At 43.0% G+C, this 25,747-nt stretch overlaps 2 protein-coding genes across 2 annotated transcripts in view; one reads left to right on the forward strand and one right to left on the reverse strand.

Annotated features, from left to right (window-relative positions):
* The window catches only part of CALML4 (calmodulin-like 4), a gene marked incomplete at its 5' end in the record, with an annotated part of 4,568 nt that extends 3,918 nt beyond the window's left edge, over positions 1-650 (forward strand). Inside the window, one exon of the mRNA XM_008946368.1 lies at positions 553-650. Within this exon, the coding sequence (XP_008944616.1) occupies positions 553-650 (98 nt within the window). The remainder of the gene's footprint in view (positions 1-552) is intronic.
* A 6,035-nt stretch (positions 651-6,685) lies between these two features.
* Positions 6,686-24,707, reverse strand: PIAS1 (protein inhibitor of activated STAT, 1). Its single transcript, XM_008946369.1, has 12 exons — positions 24,601-24,707; positions 23,998-24,045; positions 22,483-22,573; positions 21,710-21,844; positions 18,399-18,504; positions 17,149-17,222; positions 11,637-11,797; positions 10,316-10,446; positions 9,827-10,004; positions 9,060-9,202; positions 8,670-8,707; positions 6,686-6,992 (listed from the first exon to the last, which is right to left on the reverse strand). The coding sequence occupies exons 1-12, from the start codon at positions 24,705-24,707 to the stop codon at positions 6,957-6,959; spliced, it is 1,248 nt and encodes a 415-aa protein (XP_008944617.1). The 3' UTR covers positions 6,686-6,956.
* Between the last annotated feature and the right edge of the window lie 1,040 nt (positions 24,708-25,747).

The raw sequence follows: 25,747 nt of genomic DNA on the forward strand, positions 1-25,747 counted from the left end.
AGATCCCTGGAACAGGCTGCCCAGAGAGCTGGTGTTGGCCCCATCCCTGGGGACATTCAAGGTCAGGCTGGATGAGGCTCTGAGAAGCTCTATCTACTTGGAGATGTCCCTGCTGATGGCAGAGGGGTTGGACTAAGTGACCTTTGGAGGTCCCTTCCCACCCAAACCATTCTATAATTCCTGTCATCCAAAGGAAGATGGAATCTAATTCCCAGTAACCTTTAACATCACCTTCCTGTGTGCCATCTCTCACCAACACGATTTGACAGGAGAAAGACACTGGAATGGTTTAGCCTGGACAGAAGAGAACATTTTAAGGTAGAGAACTGCTGTCCCTGCCAAGGTGCTCCTTGGTGATGGAAATCAAAGTGTTCACTGATGCTGCTTTAAAACAATAACCTGGATGGAGCCTCCAACTGATCCCAGGAGTTATCACTTCTAACAGAAATGATCTGAAAACCCAAATCCTGCATTGCTGCTCTCCTGAAGGTCACAACAGCCCTAACATATGCCACTCAAACTTAGTTTTTTTTCTTCTGCTCTTTCTTTCAGTCGATGACCTGCTGAAAGAAGCCAAAGTTGGACCAAATGGGACAATCCAATATGAAGATTTTGTCCGTGTCATTTGTCTGCCTACAGCTGACTACTAAAATTGAAACGAGTTTGGGTAAGAGCAGGACCTGAGACCTTTTTGACTTTGTTGGGGGTTTTTTTGCTGGTTACTATTTGGCCCTGGGAATCATCCTTTGCCTTTAAAAATCCTGATTTTGCCTTCATGGTAGAGCTTACTGAGGTTTCCAGCCCGTTTCTGGAGAAACACTGTCCCAAGATGTGAGCTCTCTGTTGTTTAAGTAAAGTGAGTGTAACGCTCCCTTGTGTGATGGCTCATGCTTAAAAAAAACCCTCTGATTTTAAATATGCTACAGCATAAATGACAATTTTGTGGTTAAGGTTTCTCAGTGAAAGCTCCAAGGAGTCCACATCACCCTTAACCCTTTGCTGCTGACGTGTTCTCTGTGCAGAAAGCTCCCTCGCCTATGTCACAGCAGTTCAGTTCAGGGTAAGCACACACAGCTCCCAGGATTCCTCAGCTCCATGGGAAGTTCCCAACCAATGTTCCCATCCCAAAGCTGCCAACAGCCCACCCTGGCAGGGTGTTGTGTCCCTCTTGATGACCAGGGGGACAGGGGACAAGCAGCAGGCAGCTCCCCAGCTCCTGATGCTCCCAGGAGCTTTCAGGTCTCCCCCTGGTTAAGCTGTCCCTGCCTTTGGAGGCAACAGGCTGAAGATGTTGGGCTTGGTAAGTGGCTCTGTCGCCAAGCTCTGGGCTAGTTGCCCAAAACACACTCCTAGAGACAGCCTGGCAGGGAAGAACAGGGCAGGAAAATTCAGCTTCTCTGCAACAGCAAAAAAAACCCGCCCCACCCCATCTCTGACTGACTGATCCCACCCTGACCCAGAGCAGCTACTGCTGATCTTCCTCTGCTTCTGTCTTAGGAGCCTTAACCAAGGGCCTCAGGCTGGTATGTGAAATTTTCAGTCATAGAAGTGTTTTGGTTGGAAGAGACCTTTCAGATCATGGGTTCCAACCCCCAGCACTGCCAGGTCCCCACTGCCCCGTGTCCCTCACACCACATCTCCCCGGCTTGGAAACCCCTCCAGGGGTGGGGACTCCACCACTGCCCTGGGCAGCCTGGCACAGCCCTGGACAACCCTCCAGGGCAACAAATTGTTCCTCAGGGACAACCTCAACCTCCCCTGGGGCAACTTGAGGCTGTTGCCTCTTGTCCTGTCCCTTGTTCTTTGGAGGAAGAGCCCGACCCCCACACCAACATACAGCAGATTCTCCTTGGACTCAACTGGAAATTTGCAGAGAGCAGCTCAGCACAGTGACAGCGTGAGCAGGCTGGAGGAGCTCATCTTCTGCAGCTTCTACCCATAGAAGCCCCCTTCCCCTCCTTCCATTTGTGCTTCTCCTTCATTCTCTTAACTCTGAACCTTAATCACTGAAGCAACCAACTCGATCTTTGCTCTGTCTGTGAAATAATCCCCAGTTAAACCACGACACTGCAGCTCCAATGCTCCCAGCACAGCCTGACCACCACAAAGCTACCACCGAGTTCACCACATCTCTGCAACACCTGGAATCAGCTGTAACTAGCCCAAACTTGGTCAGGAACTGAAAAAAAAGCCCTAAGTATGAGCAAATATTAACCCTTTTAAATCAACATCTCTGCAAGGGTCAGGTAGGGGTTATTCTCACAGGGTTAAAAGAGCACAAAACATGACATCTGAATGCTAACCCAGTAAGCTCAGAGCTGGATCCTGACATGTCAAGATACCAACACCAAGGGCCCTCTGATGGTGCTTCAAGGGGAAAATGAACCTTGCTTGATGTCCAACTGATGCACCTTAAAGTGTCCTGCCCTATCCTCTAACTCTTAGATTACCCTTTCCACAAAGAGAAAACATCAACAAAAAACCCCCTTGTTTCTCTGAAAATGAGAGCTACAAGCAGCTCAGCCCTCAGATAACACTCCAGGAAAACATTATACACTGAGCTGGAGATAGGATTCACCAGAAGAACCCAGAACAGGTTCCAGACACAGCAGGAGTGGCTTTTCCTCCCAGCCCATGGTCAATGTCTGGACAAATCCCCACCTACCTTTGCTGAGCAGCTCCACACCGGTGCCCTCTGCAGCTCTGCCCACAGCCTGGAGGGTGGTTTCTGCTCCCCCAAACCTCTCCTGCAGCCACTGAAGGCGAGCAGAAAACCCCTGGGTTGCTGAGAGGGTGATTAGCTGATGGAACGAGGAGCCCAGGTCAGTGTTTGTCTCCAAAATGGCTCAAGAGGGGAGGTGCACGCAATGTGCTCCCCGTTCCACTCCTCCCCATGGAGCAGCAGAGCTATCAGCAAACCCTGCCAGCCCCAGACAGCACCCAAGCTTCTCTGGCAGGGGATTGATCAGCTCCCAACCCCTTTGGGTGGCTCCCAAACACATCTCTGCTTTATCTAGTGGGTGGGCAAACATCAACAACCCCCTAAAAAACAGCCACCCATCACACGTCCTCCCAAAACACAGCAGTGCTGTTAGAGCTCAGAGAGCTTTGCCCCACAAAACTCCTCAAAGCACAAAACCTCTGCTCAAAAAGGACCTTTGCCACCCAGAGTTCATGGAAAACACCCTCCTCACCCCCCTCTTTCCTTCCCTGTAACTGAATGCTTTTTATTACATCTAAAGATCTCTACATAAACAGGTAACATTCAATAGGCACAAGGTAACTGAATGCTTTTTATTACATCTAAAGATCTCTACATAAACAGGTAACATTCAATAGGTAAACCATTTTTTTTTTTCCAATGCATATAATAAATATTTTCACTTGGTACTTTTATACAAACTGACATTGGTCTACTATACATTTGTAAAAGCCATTTACTGGTTTGGCATGCCATATGGAAACTAAGAGAAAGTTTTAAGGCAATGGATGACAGGTTTAAATTCATGGAATTAATGGTAACTTTAATATTCTGCTTATATACATTTTTTTTTCCCTTTGTTAATTAAAACAATTAACAGCAGCACTTTCGGGGACCACCAGCAATTTTCCCTTGTTAGAAATCTAAGCTCTGTTAAAAAAAAAAAAAAAAACAACAAAAAACAAAAAGGAAGGGAAAAAAAAAACCCCTTACACTGACAAAACAAAATCTCTTCTCTTTAAAATGTGCTTAAAACCCTGAAATGTTCAACTGCCACGAGGGATTTGTTTCAAAAGGTTCTCCTCACAGTCCTCAGCTCTGTGCTGGGAGGCAGGTGGGAGGGTGATGACAATCTGACACTCATCCCATCCTCCAATGGCTTTGGGGAATCCTTGCCAGGAGGGGTCTGTCCCCTCCCAAAGGAAGCATCAGTGATGCCCCCAGGGCGATGCCAGGGCTCAGGACACAGCCCTGTGTGCACACCCACCTCCATGACAGGGACACGAGTTTTGGAGTGACATTTGCAGGGAACTTTTTTGTTTTTTGGAGAACTCAGACTGAGACTTCTACCAAGCAAGGTGAACTGTGGTCAGAGGCACAGAGAATGGGCAGCTACCCGGGAGGCCCCGGCGCGGGCCAGGAGCACGCACTAGGCGTTGGGGGGTGAACACCCCAAGGAGGACTCCAGAGCATTTCTGTCCCTTCTTTGTAGAGTGAGGAGGTTCAAAAGCAGCCTTCCTCCCCTTCAGGGTGACTTGTGAGGAACTGGAAGACGTCATCAGCCGACCTCACCTTCCACAAGCTCCAGAGAGGCGGAAAGATGCCGGGTTCTGGGTCACACCAGAGGTTTAATTCACAAGGTTTTAACCCTGCTGCCAGAAGTGACATCGAGCTGCTCTTCAGGTCATCTTTAACAACACAGTCAGTGGAAGCCTTGCCAGAACCATCTCCTGGAGGTCTGTGGGGTGCTGCAGGAGCTGGGACACACACACACACCCCCCTGGTGACACCAACGCCTGTGCTCTGGAGCTGCCGGGTTAGTATTGATGACTAAAATATCTGAGAGATATTCCTAGCATAGGTTTAATCACTTCAAAATCAGACTGAGTTTAAAAAATAAGTATTTCCCGTTTTCTAGCCTTTTATTTTATTTTTTTTTAACTGACATTTAATAAATTATAAAATTGGTGTATGGTGAAATATATATATATATATATATCAGCCAGATATGTATGAAATACACATGCATGGGAAAAACTATTTAACTCACTTTTAACTCACACACACGGATCTATAAATACATATATACACACACATATACATATAAACACAAAAACATTTGTTTGCAAAATTCAAGTCAACTATTTAGTGGCAGAGGGATGCTGTAAAAACACTAAAAACGATTTTGATGCCACGTAATGTGAAACCTTTCAAATAACCATACAACTGATCATACAGCAATACCTAATGCTACTTGGATTAAAGGGTTTTTTTTTCTTTTTTCTTCTTTTTTTCCTTTTTTTTTTTTCCTTTTTTTTTTTTTTTTAATCAATGCAAAGTTTTGAGACAACATCTTAGGCAAAAGGTGGCCCTTGTCAATGCTCTAAAGCAACTAGCTGCAATCAACAGTTTTGGACGTTAAAAATTCAGACAAGAATCTGCTAATTTTAGTATTCCTTAACTCTCTCTTCCTGATAAACTTGTTACCTGCACTTTCAACCAGTTATAAAAATATTTTTCACACCAGAGGAAATATTTACTCTCTCTGACATGGACTTTGGGACACAAGAGAATCACTTCCTTCCCTCCCCCTTCTCTCACTTTAAAGAATCTCCTGAAAAACTGCATTCCAGCTATTTACACATTTTCACTCTGTAACAAGAACAGATCAGCCCCAAAGGACTCATCAGTTCTTAAAAAAAAAAAAAAAAAGAAATATTAAAGATTTTCCTATGTCATGCACAACCTCAGAAAACAAAATGAAGAGAGAAAAGAAAGCAGGAAGTTAAATATGGCTCAAAGTTCAACACAGGCGTCCTGAAGAACCAGGGAAATCAAAATCATCCCAAGGGCAAAAGGAGAAAACTGAATTTTGAAACCCACTCCTCTTCCATAGGTAGTGATAAGTTTGAGGACACGGTGGGGGCTTTTTATTGGGTTGGTTTGGGGTTAAGAGACTCAGGTAGAAGGTTTAGTATTTATTTGGATCACTGTGAGCTCAGAAGACAGCGTCCCAAGACCCTTCTCAGCTGCACAAACCATGCAATAGTGTGGTGGGATGTGGAGTTTCTGCCTTTTGTTGGCAAGTTTGCTTGGAAGCAGGAATTTGAAGCAGGAATTCTACTGCAGCTAAAAGTAGGTTTTTCTCCAGACAGAACAAGACAGGTCTCAATTCAACAGGCTGCTTATACACGCATGGCTAACTTGAAAGCACAAGCAGTTCCACAGATCTAAAGGATGACACATGCTTAATATTTTGCTGATTAGGATCTAAAGTTGTTTTAGAAGGGATTTATAGGAAGTTCATAGATGCAAAACCCTACAGTCCAATGTGTCAATGCTTTTATTTGGGGCTAGGTTCTATAAAAACTCTGTCTTGTCCCACAGAAGCACAGCCAAGAAATTCCTCAGCCTGAGATTTTATTGAGTCTGGCCCTCAAGGATAATTGGTGCACTAATGAGCTTGTGCAACAGGCTTGACTAAAGCATGGAATGCAAAAAAAAACCACCAACCCAAAATTATCAAAACAGAGGGCCACATAGAACCAGAAATGATCAAAAAACCTGCTAAAAAACCAAACCCACTCCTGAAAGGCTCTGTCCTGCAAACAGAAGGGATGCTGTGGAACAGCTCGGGTGGGGTTGATTCCACTTTAAGCGTAATAAAATCTGCACTAAATATGGGATGAGAGAATTCGATTCCACCACCAAAGGTGAATGTCTCCAAGAGAAGACAAAAACCTTCTTGCCAGTTTGAACTTGAGAAGTTCAGTTCCTTTCCCATTAATGGTACTGTGAAGAAAATAATGCCATTTGTGTCCAAACTACGGGAGGGGGGAAATAAAAAAGTAACTCACATGACAAATGCACAGGTGTAAAATCTTCAGCATCCATAAAAATGAACTGAAGCTCCTTGTTTTTGTTAATTTTTTTTTGTTGTTGTTTCTGTTTTTTTTGTTTTTTTTTTTTCTTATTTTCACCACCGAGGCCATCTTAGGTTTATATACAAAAGTAAAACTGAAAATATACTTTTGTTCTCTGTACACGTAAATTTTTTTTCCCTAAAAAAGGAAAAAAAAAAACCAAACAAAACAAACCCTTGTCTATGTTTCTAACATAAAGTAAAACCAAGCACAATGATTTCCTCTGACGAGTTCATAATACTCCAAAACAAAAAAAATATATAGAAATGAATCAGTCCAAGGAAATAATGTCTGGTATGATACCAAAGATAGACGCCGTGTCCGTGCTGCTCCTACTTGCAACTGGATGACCATGATTCTCTCGCAGGCTGTTGGAGGAAACAAGACTGCTGTTACTGCCACTATTGCTACCATTTGTGGCTGGCAGAGAACTGCTTCCTCCTGCATTTAGCTGATCGAGAAACATCTGAGATGAAGTGTAGGGGAAAAAACGAGAGTGTAAAAGTTCTTGATCATCGGATGCGGAAACTGCCGCGGCTGCAGCGGCAAGAAGGGAGGTGTTGTAATGCTGGGGGGGGAAAAACAACATTTGCAAGTTACATTTCAGACACCAGAGTTTTGATTCAGAGCAGCACAAAAGAAGGTATTCGTAAGCTAAAGCTCTGCCAGCTTCTGGGTTTCACACCAGCTCGTCTGCTCAACCTGGCCGTAAGGTAAGAGGACCGACGCAGGGAAATTTTGCCTCGGCAGCCCCTGAGCTCTGAAGCCAAAAGAAGATTGGAAATACTAGTATTAGTAAGAGCAGAGAGGATTGCAAAACACCCCAACCAGTGAGAAACGGTAAGAAGCAGCACTCTTTTACCTCTTCAAAAAATTCCTTGGTGGAAAAACTCCCCAAAATTCAAAGAAACATTTTTTGCCATCCCTCTCCTCCGCTCAAAAGCCACAGACCAAGCAGAGCTGGGGAAACTATGTGCTAATCATCACTGCTGGTGGAGGGAAGCAAACTCCTGTGAGAAACCCATTTAGAAATAGCCCACTTAGTCCCATCAGATGGCAGCCAGGGCTGCCCAGAGTTACACTCTCTGCTGGGCAGCCCCTGGAAGGCAGGAACTTGGGCTATCAGCAATCAGACTTTACATACAGTCTTCTCTGCAGGGTACTTTTGCTCTCGATGTTTCTTTCTGCTATGATGAAACACAGACAGAGGCTTTTTATTCAGCCTTGTTCCCCAAAACGTACACGCTGGTAGAATGATGCTGGATCAGGGCAGCATCAGACTTCTGCACTGATTGTTTCAGAATAATTCCCTTGTTTGTTTGACTGAATATCCAGGTAGCTTTTCTGAATCCAAATTCCACAATGCAGGCTCTGGTCTTAAGTATAATGTGAAACTATCCCCCTCCATCTAGTGGAACTCTCCTACACCAGGTTGCAGAGCAGATCTAAAGGGACAAAGGGCAGCTGAGCCACCCCAGCCCCCTTCTTTTCCCAAAGGCACAGAAGGAAAAATGATCCCGTGGGAGGACTTGCCAACCCAGATTCCTTTTGAGGATGACCTGCTCACTTCCCAAAACTGGAGATGCCAGCACCAACCCAACCCATTTCAGCAGGCACGTGCAGACAGGTGCCAAGCCTGGTGTGAACAGGCCTCAGAAACACCAGAGAGCTGCCCCTGGGTTGTGCAGAGGACTCTCAGGAGTCCCAGTGGTGGGGCCCAGCCCTGTCAGATGGGCAAAGTCAGACCTCAGGACTAAAAAACTAAGGAGGTGGCTGGTGGTCCTTCAGCCACGGCCAAGGGTCATTCCCAACACGATGGTGGCTGACTGAGCTCAACCCTTGGCAAGTGAAATGTTTATCTTTTGTTGTGCCTCATCTTACACCCATACTGAGATGATGTTTGTGTTTGGTCACAGTCCCCATGTGTATAAAATAAAGCTGCAGCCTGCCTACATTCACACCTACATCATACATCTGCTCCTTCCTTGCCTAGACAGCCACGCCAGCAAGTCCTCCTCAGAAAAAGAGTATCTGCCTTCACTCACCTGATTGTCTCCCGACAGGAAAGGGAAGAAATCTAAACCTGTAAAAGACAGAGGAAAAAAATCAATTTAAGCTTCTCAAATCAAAAAAAGCACCTCCTCATTTTTTCCACCATTTCTTTTGAAATAAAACCCATCTAACACTGATGACACTCCAGATTTTTTCCACTACCAAAGCTTGCAAAATATCAACTTCTTAAAACCTGAAGATATTAACATAAATTTTCTCAAAAAACTTAACAAATTTTCTTTTTTAATGCTATCTCAGTCTCCGTGGATGCAAAAGAATACTTTGCACTACTGGACTGTCATGTGACTGCAGGTTTAAATCCTTTTAAAATTATTTGGTTGCTTGGAGAGCTGTCCTTAATCCACAGCCAGCCAGAAGCTCACCTTGCAAGTCGTAAGGCATAGGTGTCATGTGGAATGGGTGCCTGTAGTCTTGGATAAGTGATGTATTGATGTAGCTGGTGTCAACAGCAGGAAGGCTTGGTGTTCTTGACACAGGAGATGCTTGATGGGGTAAATTTAAAATGCTGGAAGAAACAAAGACTTGTTACAAGTGTAAAATATAATCTTGGCTTTAATTAAAAAAAGAGCATTTGAAGATTCCTGTTGCTGTCCCAGGCAGGGCACATCCATTTTCAAATCTAACACCAAGTCAGCCTCTCAATATGCACTATGAACTTTGTGACAGGCACATAACAAGTCCCCTACTAGATTTCAAAGCATCCCAATGAATTTTGAATCCTCCATCAGTGCTGTGGGGAAGAGATGGAAGAGACGTGAGTCCTAAAGGTATATTGAACCCCCAAAACCCAGACAAATCTGTGTAACAGCCCAACATTTACACTCTACAAGGTAGTTAGCAATGGAAGACAGCCAGAAAGGTCTGGAGGAGCTTTAGGTGATCACTGAGCTGTTTACATCACTGGAGTTGTAATCACTTCAACAACAGGATCCCTTTGGTTCAGCCTCAGCTTTCACCCCTGCATGGTTCTGTAAGCAGGGTGCTATTAGCACCTGGATCTTGGTGCAATCCCATTATTCTGGTGTTTTTATTGTTGGCAGAAAATACTGGCAACCCCCCCACACTCCCACACCACACCCTTGTTTCTCATTTCTTGCTCCCTGTGTTGGCCTGTGTATTTTATTCTCACCCCTTATTATTTAATGGTGATGCTGGAGATATGGAAGGACAGCTTCTCTTTGCAGATGGTTCTTCCTCTTCTTCATCTGATGAGCTATCAATGGTTAAATCAATCACTTCCACCTTCTTATTTTTATTTGACTGTTGGTGAGAAGACACCTGATGTTCCAAGGAAGAGCTTATGCACCCTATACAAAGCAAATCAACATTATAAGCTGTAGCTTACAAAACCACTACAGTTATCACAACATCACACCTTATTCCATGCCTTCATAAATAAAACTTACAACTTAGAGTAACCAACACAACAAAATTACATGAAGTTGATAAAAAAATTTAAAACTCCATCAGCCCCCAAACAGGTATTCCTCAAGTAATCTCTCCCACAAATGATCACTAAAAACTACAAACATACATGCAAAACTGAGTATTTTGACAAGTTAAAGGAACATTAATATTTAAAAGTTGAACAGACCCTTCACCACAAAACACAACTCACCATCCACCCCGTTGTAAGATGCAGTTACTTCCTGCACTTCCTTCTTCGACCTCATTGGAGCCCAGGATCCATCCTCCTTAAACTGAATTTCATCACAATCTGTACAATACTTCAGGATTTCCATGAACAACCTGTCAATTGAAACCATTTCATAGCAGTCCTCAAAGAAAGCTTGACTCCTTCTTTTCCCCCAAAATCTTTATTAGTCAGTGTGAGTTTGAATTAGTGTTTCAAAAGAGCCTAAAGCTTTCAGTGTTCCACACTTCCTCTCATCTGCTGCCTTAATAAAAAGGAGTTAGTGAAAAATTTAAAATATTGTCTAAAATAACAATCTGCTTGTTCTCTTCAAAGAACTGCAGGAGTGGAGCCCTGCAGACCTCACAACACAGAACTCTCCATTTCCCAAAACAGAGGAAGATTGTGAACTAGCATTAAAAAAAAAAAAATAATAGAAAAATCTCCTCCTTACCCATCTTTACCTTTGGCAATATTTAACTGAGGAAGCCCAGACCTCAAAGGGAGTCCATGTAGCTGAGGACCACTAACTTCCTGAAACCTCTTTCTAAGGACAAACTTCCTAACAAAAGCTGAGCATGGGAATCTAAACTTACAGCCTCTTCTCCTAGCTGCACCTCCTAAAACTTTTAGGATCCTGGCACCACTTCACTCCCAGTGGGAATTCCAGCTTTTGACCAAGACTCTCCAAGTGGTTCTACATGGGAAAGAGCTTTGAATTAATTAGTGAGAAAGTTTGCTCTTTCCAGATTGAAACATCTGCTAGAAATAAACTTTGCTTTGGGATGCTGTAATTCTATCACCTAATCTCCAACATCTGCACCTTGCAGGGCAAGAAGAAATAAGGAAAATGCTTTTTAATTATTACTACTCTAAGTCTTCACTACTTCAGGCTGAAACCCAGAACAAGGAATCCCACAGGTCTTTTATCCAAAGCAGAGGACCTGTAAATCTCTGGGGCCATGAATCCACAGCAGCCTGTGTGAGCCCTGAGTGTCTCTTTTTTTCTTCAATAAAATATCCTCAGAGTATTTTCAGAAGACCCTACTTGTGCTCTTCACTTATCACACTTTGGAAAGCTGATTCTTGTCTAAGGAATTAAAATGCAACCTAAGGAATACAGAACTTGGCATTTCTGCATGGAAACCAACTAGATTTCCTTTTTTTTTTTTTGTTAATGTTTTACATGTGGGCAGCACCAGGGAATCAATCTCTATGCCAGAGAAGGCAGATTTCAGAGCACAGCACAAGAGCAGCAGGTGGAGAGTGTAAGGTCCATCCTTATTTTGACTCCAGCTCTACTCACCCGTCGATAATGAGGTGTTCATAGGGAGCCTTCTTGTCACAGACAGGGCAAACCCAGGTTGGTTTCTTCTCATTCATTTGAATATAGAGAGTGGCATCAAAACACTGCAGGTGTGAACAAGTCAGGGCCCTACAGGGTATAGTCAGCCGCATTTTGCCAAGCTTTGGGAGAAAAAGAGACACAAGATGACATCATATTGGTAGTAAATTAACAAACAGAGCTTTTATGTCTGAATAGAGACAGAGACAGGTAAAGTTTTACTCTGTAAAGATCTCTCACAAATAGAAATATTGATTAAAATACATGCCACATCCATTTTCTCCTTCCTGCACGTTTCATTATCACATACAAGTTATCAAAAATCACATTTTAAACTATATTTGATGAAAGAAACTGAAGACAGCATGGTTCCATATTCCCCTAACACAATACAGAGTCCCCACAGGACCAGTGACATGCCAGTGTCCTGGATGAACCACAAAAAAAAAAGTACTTCTCCACTGTTGTTTGGAAAGCTGATGACCATGGGTTAACTCACAGTCAACATGTGTGGTCAAGTTGCTGCCCACATTTTTCTCTAACTCCACCATTTTCACTGCTTTCTCCAAAGGAAGGGGCTACTCCCAAATAAGTCATACCTGGTAACTGTCAAGAAACTGTTTTATACTCCTCCTGCTGGGATGACATCACTGCTGGGTACACAGTTGTGAGCTACCCTGAAATTTCACTGCCACCCTTTGTGTCAGCCACAAATAACTAGCTAGCCCCATCACACCTTTTCAAAGGCTGCAAAGACCTGTTGGAGCAGGGCCAGAGGAGGCCACAACAACGATGGGAGAGCTGGAACCCCTCTGCAAGAAGGTCTCCCTGGAGCCTTCTCTTCTCCAGGCTGAACCACCTCAACTCTAAAGACAGAGACAATCTTTTGAGCAGGGCCTGCTGGGACAGGACAAGGGGTGACAGTTTCCAACTCAAAGAGGGATATTTAGACTGGAGAGAAGGGAGAAATGTTAGACCCTGAGGGTGTTGAGCCCCTGTCCCAGGCTGCCCAGAGAGGTGGTCACTGCCCCATCCCTGGAACCATCCCAGGTGAGGTTGGCCAGGGGTCTGAGCACCCTGCTCTAGCTGCAGATGCCCCTGCAGGGGGAGGTTGGACTAGATGAGCATTAAAGGTCCCTTCCCACCCAAACCATTCTGTGTTTCTATATTAATGGAAGATAAGACAGCAGAAAGTGAGTTCTCAAGTACATGCTGATGTGGGGTCCATCCTTTCCTTCAAGTGTGCAGGAAGGCCAGGACAGGGAGGCTTTGCAGGCCAGCACAGAGCTCCTACAAGTTTAACACAAAAAGCCCAGCTGAGTGCTTAAACTGAGCAGATGTTGTAGGAGTGCTACACAGTGAGTGTTTAGGCTAAACCATGGAACTGGAAGTTTTTAGTTTGGATTAAATAAATCAGTGCTAATTCAGACCGTAAAACATGAATACATGATTATATTGATTGCAAAATTGATTAGACAGTGAAAGGGATTTCAAATTCAAGTGAAACAAAGTTTCCTCTCCTCAAAAAAAACCAAGGAGTTGTTTCCTCCCAAAGTGCTTACACTGCAGTTTAGGAGGAGCTTTAACTGACCACACTAAAGGTAAGAAGTAGGAATGCCTAAACAAGACTTTTTCCCACGTTAGAACCCAACAAAGCAATTATTCATTAAGAACTATTAACAGGGGGTATTTTGAAGTTGTGTGTGTTTCAGTCCAACCTGTGTAAGGCCACCGTTTGGAAACCTCCAGCCCGTTCCAGCAGTGGCTGGCAGGAGGAGCTGTTTTCAGCCCGGTTTAAGCCAGCACCGAGTGCTTCTGAGCAGTACAGGCTGGGTGCCACAGGATGGCACTCCACCTCAGAATATCAGAAAAATAAAAACAATATCAAGAACAAAGGCTCTACTCAGTCCACTACTTCCTCCATGATGCTTTTTTTTTTTTTTTTTTTTAAAATCCCCTGTTAGCAGAAATCCCTCCACCACATTTCCCAGCAAATTCACAGCTCGACTGCAGGATTTTGCTTATTTTTCTTCCCTCTGGTTCTCAGTCACTGTCACAAAACTCGCCACCAGATGGGAGGGGAGCAGAGAACCCCCTGGGGAGCCTGCAGTAATGGTGCTGGGGAGCTCAGACCACAGGAGGTGCTGCCTGTGCCATGTGTTTGGCACCCCCTCCCCCAAAATCCATGACCAAGCACATTATTTCTATCACATAATCAACCCCCAACAAAGCAAGGCCTCCTGATCCATGTCTGTTATGAATTCTTATCTCCCAGATGGTAGGTCAATGGCTCATTTGTCTTTTGGGCACAGCAAGTGTCTCCCAGCTCAGCAAGGATGGAGAGTAAGGGTACAGGAGAGAAAACCTCCACGCTTCTGTGTGATGCCAAACAAATATAAGGAAGATCAAAGACACACAAATACCTGTCTCCTGAGTAAAAAAGCAGATTTAAACCAGAAACATTTTGAGAAGCTTTTGGGATAAAAGCTGTGCCTCTAATTTCTGCCCAGCAGTGGGATTTGGCCGGAGAGCAGACAGAACTGGCGCGCTCAGCGTTAACAAGTGGATGCCTCCCTCCCCGTTTCTGGCACTGAACCTCCTCCTGAACCTGCACCAGCTCGGCCAGACTGGCCAAGCCTTGTCAGAACTGACAAAAGAAAAGGTCATAAAAGAATGGGTGCTTCCCAACTTTTGGAAAACTGCATTTCCCAGCCCCGTTGCTGTTTCGATGCCCGTCGGCAGCCCGAGGAACGCTGCACCCATTTCTTTTCCAAGCATACAAACCATTGCTATCATTTCATGCTAAAAAAAAAAATGCACCCAAAACAGGACTTAAGGATTTGCAAACAAAGCTGCAAAACCTGCAGTCAGAAGCTAGATTTCAGATTTTTGTTCAGTGAAATATTTGGTCAGGCTGCGGAGCAGGAGGATTCATTTTTATTTCAAAGGGGAAAAAAAAAAGAACGTGAAATCAAGTGTCTTCCTGAAACACAGACTCAGTCCAGCCCATTTGCCTGCTGTATCTTGGCTAGATTCAGCCAATAGTTGAGGACAGCCTTTGCTCCATACTCGGAGCTCGGAGGGAGAGCAGGCCTCTGTGCTAAAAAAAGCTCAGCAGCAATCCAAAACAAATGCAGAGGGAGCTGCCTCGCTCTGCGCCGTTTTGAGGGCAAAATAAAGGTTAGAAAGTCCAAACCTGCCACCTCCATCTATTTATTTCATTGAAGTATACACACGAGGGAATCACACCCACCACAAACGAGGTGGGAGAACAGCACCCTCACGTTAACAGAGCTGAAGGTGCCACGTTCTTTCATTTTTGGGTCTGTTTTCAGAGGCCAAATCAGGGTTTTCAGTGTGTGCTTTTCAAAGCCTACGCTGTTCGTTCAAGGATTAGAAAGGAAGCACAAAATATTTACCAAAAAAATTCTCCCTGAGCCCAGGGCTTACAAAATTAGCAAGTGAAAATATGGAGGCTGGAATAAAATTATATTCAGGGGTAAGGACAGTCTGAATAATATCCTTTCTATCTGTAAGACAGGCTGAAAGGTGCAGTCTCTGTCTCAACCTGTCGTTGCAGTGATGGATTATTCCAAGAGCTACAGTGAAATCAGCACTGAATGAGGAACATACTGGGGAAAAAAAAGTCAAGTGAGTATGTTTTGTAGGCATTATTAAAATGACACATTAAAATAGCTCAAAATAATCTGCTCCAGACTTTGTTTTGCCTGTCAACCAGGAAAGTAGTCAATTTTAAAGAGGAAATGCTGACAAAGGTAGGATTTCTGAGGAGCTACATCTTAACAGATGATTGTTGTTTTGGTTCTAACCCTGGCAGAACTCTGAGAAAGCAAAACAGAATTTGACATCTCTAGGTATTGGTAAACCTCAGTCCTAAAAGCAGTATTGTAGAGGATATTCCTGCTCTAACACTAACTCATCTGAATCACAGTCATCAAGGAAAAAAAAAACAACTAAAAATGCACCTAGAAGCAGCACAGAAGAACTTTTATCTCTAATAGAGGCAATCAAGACAGACAGAAATGTGTCAGAAATCTCCCATGGAATCATCTATAGAGACACATAACTGCCTGAAGTGGCAGTTTTAACAAATCAAGTGCAACTGAAGTAAAGATCTGTAATTCCAGAAGATGCATGAAGATTAATTTAAGCTAATGAATTAATATATAGGCACTTCTAAACTCTTACAGCCACTTAATTCCTGCTAACAGATTACTATTTCTGTCTGTATGGGAAACTAATTTTAAATGGTAAGAATATTGTGCCTGAAGAATGCCAAAAAAACCAACAGGACTATCCTTGTGCTTTCTAGAATCACAGAATACTAAGAGCACAACACAAATTCAGCTGTAAGAACTCACCAAAAAAAAGTTGATACAGAGAGATTCTTAAGTCTGAGGATTATGAAAATACCCCATTTAAAGATCTAAAGCAATAACCTAATGCACATATAAAAAGTAACTACAATGTCAATTGTGCTTTTTATGAAGCACAACTTATCTATCTAAAAGTTTATCTTTCTATTGGTAGTTTCAGAGCATATTTACTAAGTTGAGAAAGAAGCTCCCATTTTGCAAGAATAAAATCAGTTTTCTTCTTCAGATTTCAGAACTGAAAGTTTCGTGTCAAACTTGAGCAGATGGAGCCAAACCAGGAAACAGATGTATCCTTAATTTTGGAAAGAGGTTAAAAAGTTATACTGCAAGAAAGATACTGCTTCAACCAATACACACAGTGAGTATTCTGAAGGTGCATGGTGCTTGAAACAAGAACACTAAGTCTCAAAGCTTTAAAAATGGCACAAAATATTAATATTGTAGAGTTTATCAATGATGACATAAACCCAGGTATAAAAAACTGCTTATTTCTGCATCTATGTGGTAAAAAATAAATGAATAAATAAAAATCAGCATGTCAAGACAGGGTACAACTCTGTTCCTTCCACATTCATTGGAATTATTCTCCCACTTGAATTTTGGAACAACTTTTGTTTGGACAGCCTTTAGGACACTGCTTCATTTTTAATGTCAGAATATTAAATACTCAAAGTGTACACATGCATATAACCAACTTCAGTTAAAAGGTGCTCAACTCTTGGACCACAGACATGGGCTGAAGAGCTATTTTTAGTACTCTGATTCACCTGCCTTACCACTGAGAGTGGTTTTCTCACCCTCAAGGACCCAAACTGCACCCTTGGATGATCTACTGACACATTTAAGTGTATGCTTACATATAATTTTGAATAGTGTCTTCAGGTTAATGGAATACTCATTTTCTCAGGGCTGGACTTAAGCAGAGTGACAGGTAACTTCAGCACTGGATCCTAGCCCCACAATCTCAACACACAGGTGGACATAACCTAACCAAATACACATCCCAAAATAGACACATTTTGATCAGAATCAGTTTTGAGGGAATAAAAAAAAAAACCAAGCAAACAACAACTTACTGGACAAAGAAGAGAAACTCTTAAGCTTGTTGTTGCTATTTCACTGTCTGGGTCGGCAGTCAGTTTCTCTTTAACTGTTATTTGAAAGAAAAAAAGGGTTATTTTCCAGTTGATATAAAACACAAATCAGATGACAGAGAAATAAAACAAGTCTGAAACTGTGCTAAACTCAGTTTGCCATATCTACTGGAAGCAAGCAGTAGTGACTGTTGTTTCAGGCTCACAATAAAAATGAAATGTCATCACTCTTTACTCTTTAGAAAGATCATAAATGACAAGATTTAAGGAAGTGAAAAGCAGGAAAAGCTCATTTTGAACTCCAAATGTATTTCTACAGAGATGTCTCTTTTCATATACATGCAACTTCATACTTGACAGTTATTAAAGTCTACCAGCAAGATGAGCTACTTTGACTTGGTTGTTAACTTCAAGCACACTAAAAAAAACCCATCTGAGAACTCTCACAGCCTCAGTCTCACCTTGTAGACAAAGAGCAGTAGCCACCTAGAAACTCTCTATATTTTTGTGCATTTAAATCAGCACAAGCTATACTGGCTTTGGAGCATTTACTGCTGGACTAATTTCTTTCCTTTTGGGTCCTGTGCTGTGTACAACACACGTTATCTGAGCATTAAAGAGGACAACCAACAGCTATCAGGTGTTGGTATTTTCACTCCCTCCCTGCAAAAGAAACATGCAGGAGGTTTTGCTTGCATTTTTATTATACAAACTTACAGCAACACATATCTGTCAGAGAAAACAATAAAGCAGCAAACTTCATGCTAAATTGGAAGGGGGCTGGGAGGAGCATTGTGCTAGAGACTCTCTCTCTCCAGGAGCTCACTCCACAGGAACAAAAACCTGTGTTGATGGAGACTTTCCTCCAGCATGTCAGCAGCAAGGTTCAGTATCAGGCATTTAGGTCAGCTCGCTTGAGGTACTGAATTACCAGTTAACTATATAAATACAGTTGTTCTGTTCTGAAGAAACAAAGCCAGGATGGCTGAACTGAAAGAGATTCTCTTGCATTTTTCCCTTCACAGTGTCAACAGGGTTCCTGGACTGGCTCCTAGTACAAACAAAGGCCTCTGAGTCTTTGAATTGGAACCGAATACAAAGAACACCACTATCAGATTCTCCAACCCCAGAGAATTGTAGGAAGTCCAAACCTCAGGCAGTACAGTCTTAATTCAAATCTCCTTTTACAAAAGCTACTTTTCCTTTTCCAACCAGTGGTGCATCAGACATACTTAGAGCTCTGGAATGATCGGGGTTCCGTATTCCTTTTGCTCTCAACCTCTGCAGCAACACCGTAGAGGACAGCTGCTTGACAAGGTAGACTGCCATGGAGTAGTTCTAGAAAATGGAACAGAAGAGCCAAGTCAAAACTGTTTTAACCAAAAGGCAGCTTGTATTTTAGGCGGCACTTATGCAGTTTGTTAGGTGATGACAGGGCACTGTGTTTCTAAAGCAGCTACAGGACTTTAGACAGCAGCGTTTTCAGACCAGACAAAATCCATCGTGCTCCAGAAAGTTCAACAGCCTGGAGTTTTAGAGGTACAACAGAAGTGACTTCCCACTTCACTGAGATGAGTTAGCTCCAAACCAAGCTAGTAAAACAGCATTTAGGACACTTCTGGAAGTTTTACCTCTAAACTAGAGACATGCAGCCTACAGATGTGCTAAGAAAGGTAATTCTACATCAACATTGGCAGGTACTGCCATTGGATCAACACATTCAAGAGAAGCTGTCAGGTCAAACTATTTTTTTTTTCTAATAAAAGCTTATTTTGTTTTCAAAATAGGAAAATCAGCAGTGATGCCTCTTCAAAAGCAACACATTCAAAGGTGCATCACCTGCAGTCTGGAAGCACTGTTCAGCTTTCTTTTTCTCCTCTTCCTGCACTCGCTGCCTATGAAATGGGAACTCCACTGCCAAAGCTCAGCAGAGGCAAGGCAGCTGAAGAGCTCAGGAGTTCAGCAGCACCAACACTTATTCCAGTGAATCTTGCTGGAGTGGGCAAGAAGTCACTGCTCCCAACTGTCTGCCCTTTTCCTCTGGAAGAGGTTAGGTGACTTCCCCCCATTAGTGTTCCCAGATGCTCACTTGAATTCTCCATTCCCTCGAGGGAGGAGCAGGAGTGGCAGAGTGCTCCTCCCAGTGTCACAGACTGGTTTCACACCACAGCCTGACAGTTCTGGAGCTCTCAGTTTTCCTCCTCAGCTCCTAACAGCAGCAGGTAATAACTGTCTTTCTAAAAATGTGATACCATGCTATGCATCCATCAGCCATACCCCAAAACAGAAAGGACAAAATTTGTGTTCTCACCTTAGGGCCCATCAATTGCTTTTTGATATAAACAGTATGTGCTAAACCTGCAGCTGCACACTGAGAAATGAAAGACTTCCCCCAGCAACCACCATGTGTTTCCACAAATAAAACAAAAAAAATCCCCACAAGAGTGACATCTACCATCCTTTATTTAAGATGCCACCAGAACCCGAAGACGGGATTTCAGTTCTATATCTTCCCATAAAATTAGACAAATTGAAACAGCATCAGAAACACCACGTTTTAAATATTGTATTCTTCCAACGAATGCTTCTCACATCGTTAAAAACCACTACTGCTTTAACTTGTTTGTTTAATGCCTCAATTACGATAGGAGTTGGAGAAATGCTAATTAACGTTGGGAAATTATTTACCGACAGCTTGAATCTACAAAGCTAGGAACTGGCCCAAGGCGTCTTGTACAGAAGGCTCTTGAAACAGATTGTGTCAAAATCACAAGGATGACTTGAGGAAAGGTAGAGCACACCAGTTGAGACATGCAACCACCTCTTCAGGGAACGGGAGGAGGGGAATTCAAATTCTGTACTAAACAGGAATGTCTAGATAGGAAATAATTCCTCCCATTTAACTGTCAAGGTCTCAATCGCTTTTAAGCAGCACGGCAGCTCCTGAGTGGGGAAGTTCTGACTGGGATCCAATTCTCCTGAAATACAGGAAGAATTTGCCACTTTCTTCAGTTTTGAATCATTAGCTAGAAGCTGGACAAGGGGGGTTTTAGAACTGAAGTGTGTGTGAAGGCTGAGAAACTGCCTAGCTCACAAGAGAGCAGCTTAGGGTCCATGCACACTTGTGACACATCTTTCCCCAAATCCTCACTGCTTTTCTACAGGAAAAGTGTAGCCCTGTAGGCAGGGCAACCACCAGGATCCATCAACTTGCACTCACCAGAGCAGGTTCAGTTTTAAATGCTTATTTCTGATACTTGCAGCTCTCATGAGATAAAGGAAGAGTTGTTTTTTTTTTTAAAAAAAACCCACAACTCATTCAGCCACCATTTATTTTATAATCTGAATGGAGGCCGCTTTATGCTCCACAAGAAATCCCTCCTGAAATGCCATTGTGGTGTTTTATAACCTGCTATTGTGCACGACAGGGCTGTGAGCATTTTTCCACACCAGTTCAGGAATCCTGGGCTTAGAGCACTGACAAATGCTTGGACAAGGTTTCATCTTGGGACTTCTAAAAGCAGGATGGTCGCAATGGCAAAGCCACCAGTTTTCAAGTAGGTGTGGCCTCTGCAACACCCACCTAGGAGTTTATTTGCTGTTATAGCAGTGTGCTAATTCACAGGTTAATTTATTGAGATAACTTTTCACAGCATGTTCCAGATTTCATTAGTCCAGTGGAACATCAGCAACTTTATAACACCAACTGTAATGTTCTCCTCACAGACAGAAAGAGTTATAAAAAAGTACTTTTAAAATATTAAGTATAAGGATAGCAGTTGTGAGAATAGGAAGTTCTGAGAAGTACAAGTGACAGGACAAGAGGAAACAGCCTCAAGTTGCCCCAGGGGAGGTTGAGGTTGTCCCTGAGGAACAATTTGTTGCCCTGGAGGGTTGCCCAGGGCTGTGCCAGGCTGCCCAGGGCAGTGGTGGAGTCCCCACCCCTGGAGGGGTTTCCAAGCTGTGGAGATGTGGTGTGAGGGACACGGGGCAGTGGGGACCTGGCAGGGCTGGGGAATGGTCGAACTCAAGCTGAAAAGCCTCTTCCAACCAAAACAATTCTATGATTCTAAATGTTAAAAAGGCAAATGAAACCTCTTGAGCCCTGCTGAGTTACTATGATTTGGGTCCACATTTACCATGACAAAAGATCACTCTGTAATGAATGTCACACGCAAGTTACAAGTTGAATCATGACAAGGTCTGTCAAGTCCCTAAAATCAGGAAGATCTTGAAGTCTGAAGTTAAGACAAACCAAAAATAAGTTTTATAGGACATCTTGATCTAATTATCTGGGCCCTCAATGAGCCACAAAGATAAATGGGTGGGGGGTGAAGTGGGAAAGACAGCATCAAAAAATCTGAGGGCTACTGATAGGAGTATATCCTACCTGCCCAGCATAAAGCAACACAATCCAAAGGAGGAACAGCCTACTGCTAAACCACGAAGCATTTCTGCACACTTAAACCTGCTTATCTTTCAAACAGATGCTGAAGGAGAGCCTAGGAAGCTTCAGACAGCAGCATGTAGGCAAGTTACTTACTCTTCCAATTTCTGCAGTCCATGAGACCACGATTGTGTTGGGGACTGTGGTGGACAGCCTGACGAGTGAGGTAATGTTGATTGGTCGGCTCGGTCGCTTTGGTTCAACCCCATTTTTGGTTGGTGGAAGATAGCCCTAGAAATCAAAGTGGTTTTTCCCCTCAGCAAAAAGGAAAAATAAATAATGCCTTTGCCTTCTTCCCCTCTCAGCACAGCCCTGCCCCAAGAAAAGCTGTCTCACCTCACCCGGGCTCCCTCTTCAATTTAAAGAGCTATATATATCAGACAATAAAGTGTCAGGTGTTTTACAAGCCCCTTCTCCTTACACAAGGTCTCACACTTTCCAAAGCCTCACTCTGCCCATGGAAAATAAAAGGCCCTTTTGCCACCTCCCCTGTCTCAGTACTGCCTATCTCACATCACCCAGTTTAACCCTACACAACACCCCAATACCCTTAGTGGGCTAGTAGTTGTTGGTCAGTGATGGTCTATTCCCTGCACAGATAATCCCCCCAAACAGAGTCCAATTTCAGCCAGGCTCTGCATGTTTGTCCAACAAACATTTACTGCCATGTTTTTTGAAAATACATCTTCTGGATCTATTGGTTGGTCTCCTGAGAAACAATCTGCTCAACTATCTTCTCCATTTACCTACCCACTGTCACTCAAATGTGAAAACAAAGGTTAGAGCAAATCCTAAGGCTACCTTCTGACAGAGAGTTCCTGATATTGCTCTCCAAATATGTATATATATCAAAATAACATCTTACTTACTGGAAGGCTGCATGGTTTCCCATTTACTTTCACACACAGATTGGGTGGGAAGTGATCTTCTTGTGGACAACTGGTTTCTGATAAACAAAACCTAAAAGCAAAGAGCTTCCATCATCTTTCACTTCTAAAGAGATTTAGACATCATCTCTTCCTAGGAATTTTTTTACCACCGAGTTTTGAAGGCATGACAAATTCTTGCTAAACCCAGCCCTCAAATTTGCTGTACAGATCATTAAGTAGAAAAGACCCCCCTGCTTTGGATCAAGATGGCTGTAGGTTCCTCCACAGATCTCCTGAATTCCTCAGACTGACTCTGACTCATTCAGATCTGCAGGTTCCTGATACAAAAGACAGATCAGCTGAATTTCTTTCCTACCATTTCTCCAGCCTGACCTCTTGATACAAGACCAGAGTTTCACAAAGGGCAAGGAACAGGCTCTCCTGAGCTGTCCCTCCTCCAGCTCCCACAAACCAGGCAGCTGTTAGGCACAGCACCAAATCCCATCCTCCTGCCTATGTGAAACCTCTCACGTTCAGACAGATTTATTTATTTGCTTAAGTTCAGACAGGCTTGTTTGCTGCTGGAACCAAAATAAGACACTTCCTTCCTTGCCCTACAAAACGCCTGTAGGCCAAGATCACGCACAGTAAGAATCCAAAGGACCAAAAAGAGCTCCTCAACTCCAACAGATTTCTTCCAGGGGACCTGCCCCATCCACACAAATGTACCATCACATCAGGGTACAGCCAGTCAAGGCAGCTGAGCCTAACAGCAAGGACCTTCTGTCCCTGTTTTCCCTCATGCCCTCCTCATCCCTTTGTCCATCTGACCCCACACCAAGACAATCCTTGATCAACAGAAGCTATCCCAACAAGCAAGACCTAAAAGCAACTGCTGTGGGGTGAGTTAACAGCTCACCATGCACAGGGACATGGTTTAGTGTTGACCTGGCAGTGCTGGCTTGGCCGTTGGACTCCATCCTAAAGTTCTCTTCCAGTCAAAACAATTCTACCATTCTGTGACCAGGTGGATCAAAGGCAAGACAGACATTTTTGACAGGAGCATGCTCTGAAGCCAGCTCTGCTCACAGCCCTTCTCACAGGATTACAGGGATACAGAGGATTTAAATCAACTTACAATACATCTGTCAAAACTGCTAAAACAACCAACAGGTTAAGACCCCATCTGGTGATTCCCAAAGCCTTGCCTCCCTCCCACTGCCTGAAGAAAAGTAGACCTTGAACTGCCCTGCCAAGGAAACACTGCTGAACACCTCTGCTAGGAAAAACAACCCTCCCTCCACGCAGATTTTGAAGGCCCAGGCACCTGGAATCTGACAGAAGTGAAGCTAAAGAAAGGAGCAAACACACAATGTAAAATAACTAACTGAAGGAAAGCTTTTCTCAGGAAAACAAGAGGATAAGAGTCTTCTCCTTACAAGAAAGCCTGACCTCCTGGGTAGCACACACAGATTTTAAACAAGAGCATCAAAACCAGGTGACACAAAGACATACCTTAGCTGGACCTGTACTGTGAAGTCACATTTGGTCCCAGAAATATCCCTAGAAACAACAGAACACAGTTTAAAACATCGTTTACACAACAGGTTCATCAGTATTTTCTGAGAGTTTGCTGTTAGTTCAGGGTATGGACACCCACACTCTCCTCCTGGTCAGTCAAACCACCACTCCCAAGCCACACTTTTTGTTTTTCAAAGTAAATAAATCAATTACACTCTCAACTGACCTCTACCATTTCCTTTTTATTGTAAGCTATAAAGAAAATCCTGATGAGTCACTATGAAGTACCATCTTTATAGTGACTAAACATAGAGCGTGCCAAAGGATCTGACTGCTGTTGAGAAAGGGCTGCAGAAAGCAATTTATGTACTTCTCCAGTGCTCCAAACAAGAGAAGTATTTAATTCACCCTTCCTCACCCTCCTCCTCTTCATCATTTTTTATACAAAGGAAAAAAAGAATTCCCCAAAAGAGTATTTTCTAAGGCACTACGCACAAACCTGGGTCCTTCAAGATGACATTTCAAATGGGAAGGGATGGTGAGCTAGTTCTTTTTAATTTCTTTTTATTTAGATACTCTACTACTGATGGGACTCACATTGAACTGCTGATTTGCTGCACTTGTTGTGGCGTCAGTGCAAATGCAAAGCAGGTTTCTCGAAATCGCTGACTGTTATCTGATGCTGGAAGGAAACAAGAGATCATCGCTTTAGAAACAGCAAATAGAGACTAATTAACAGAACAATCACCTTTCATTAAAGAGTCTGCATAGATATACACGCATTTTTATAGCGAGCCCAACAGCACAACACACATCTGTTTCTGTAACCGGTTTTTGAGCCAGCAAGAAAGTTGTTATTTAAACCCTCCTGTAAATAAAAATACAATAAACAAACTTTATATGTATGTAGAGTGTATACTGAAATAAGTGACACAGGTAACAGCAAAGCTGAGACACATCAGCATAAGGTTTTCTATCAGTCACAGTAGCTTAACACTAAATGTACTTTGATATTAAATTTTTTTAAATCCTTTTGAACTCTCCATCGATCGCTTTTGTTATTTCCTTTAACACCCCAGACTGTGAAAGTTTACAGAGCACCTGAGAAGCACAACACGTGCAAGCTCTCACGCTCCAGGAAGATGTTTTACAGACTGAAATGCCCAAATATATAACACACAAACAACTCGTGAGATCCACAAGCATGAAATCTGGTTTTGAAGCCCTTCGACTCTGTGCTCTGTAGCCAAACACCGATTTTCAGCACGAATTCCAAAGCCAAATCCTGTCAAACATCTCCTGAAGTAGCCCTTCCATGTCTCAGGAACATCCCTTCCCCAGGCTTAGAGGCACTGCAGCACACAATCACATACAACAGCAATAAAAATAGCTTTTTTAAATAAATTAAATTTTAAAAAAAGAGAGCAGCACCTCCCCTGAGAGCTGTTCAACACGCTCCCTGACATGTGCACTGAAGTGAGAGCTGCAAGAAGCCTGCCACTCAATTTCATTATTCTTAATAACTGTATAAGGTTATGAATAACTATATTGTGTATTAAACACTCGATAAATTTGCCATTTTTTTTTTGTTTTACTATAATACACTCCCTGACTCATCCTTGAGTGACAGATGAGTGAATACTTCAGGGTGATACTTCAGATATTTTGTTAAAAACAGCATGTGGTAGGTTGGAACCAACAATAGAATAGGCATTGACTTAGTATAAATATTACCAGCAGCAAT

This window comes from Merops nubicus, unplaced genomic scaffold, assembly GCF_000691845.1.
Source record: "Merops nubicus isolate BGI_N331 unplaced genomic scaffold, ASM69184v1 scaffold5628, whole genome shotgun sequence".
Classification (NCBI taxonomy): Eukaryota; Metazoa; Chordata; class Aves; order Coraciiformes; family Meropidae; genus Merops; species Merops nubicus.

What these genes read in the sequence shown, in the direction of transcription:
- PIAS1 (XM_008946369.1), bottom strand. Translation starts at nt 24,707, where the DNA reads ATGATCTCTTGTTTCCTTCCAGCATCAGATAACAGTCAGCGATTTCGA. An exon ending in GAACACCTCATTATCGACGG is followed by an intron (nt 10,447 to 11,636) that starts GTGAGTAGAGCT and finishes TTCAATTGACAG; the next exon opens with GTTGTTCATGGAAATCCTGA. An exon ending in TCACCATTAAATAATAAGGG is followed by an intron (nt 9,203 to 9,826) that starts GTGAGAATAAAA and finishes TGTTTCTTCCAG; the next exon opens with CATTTTAAATTTACCCCATC.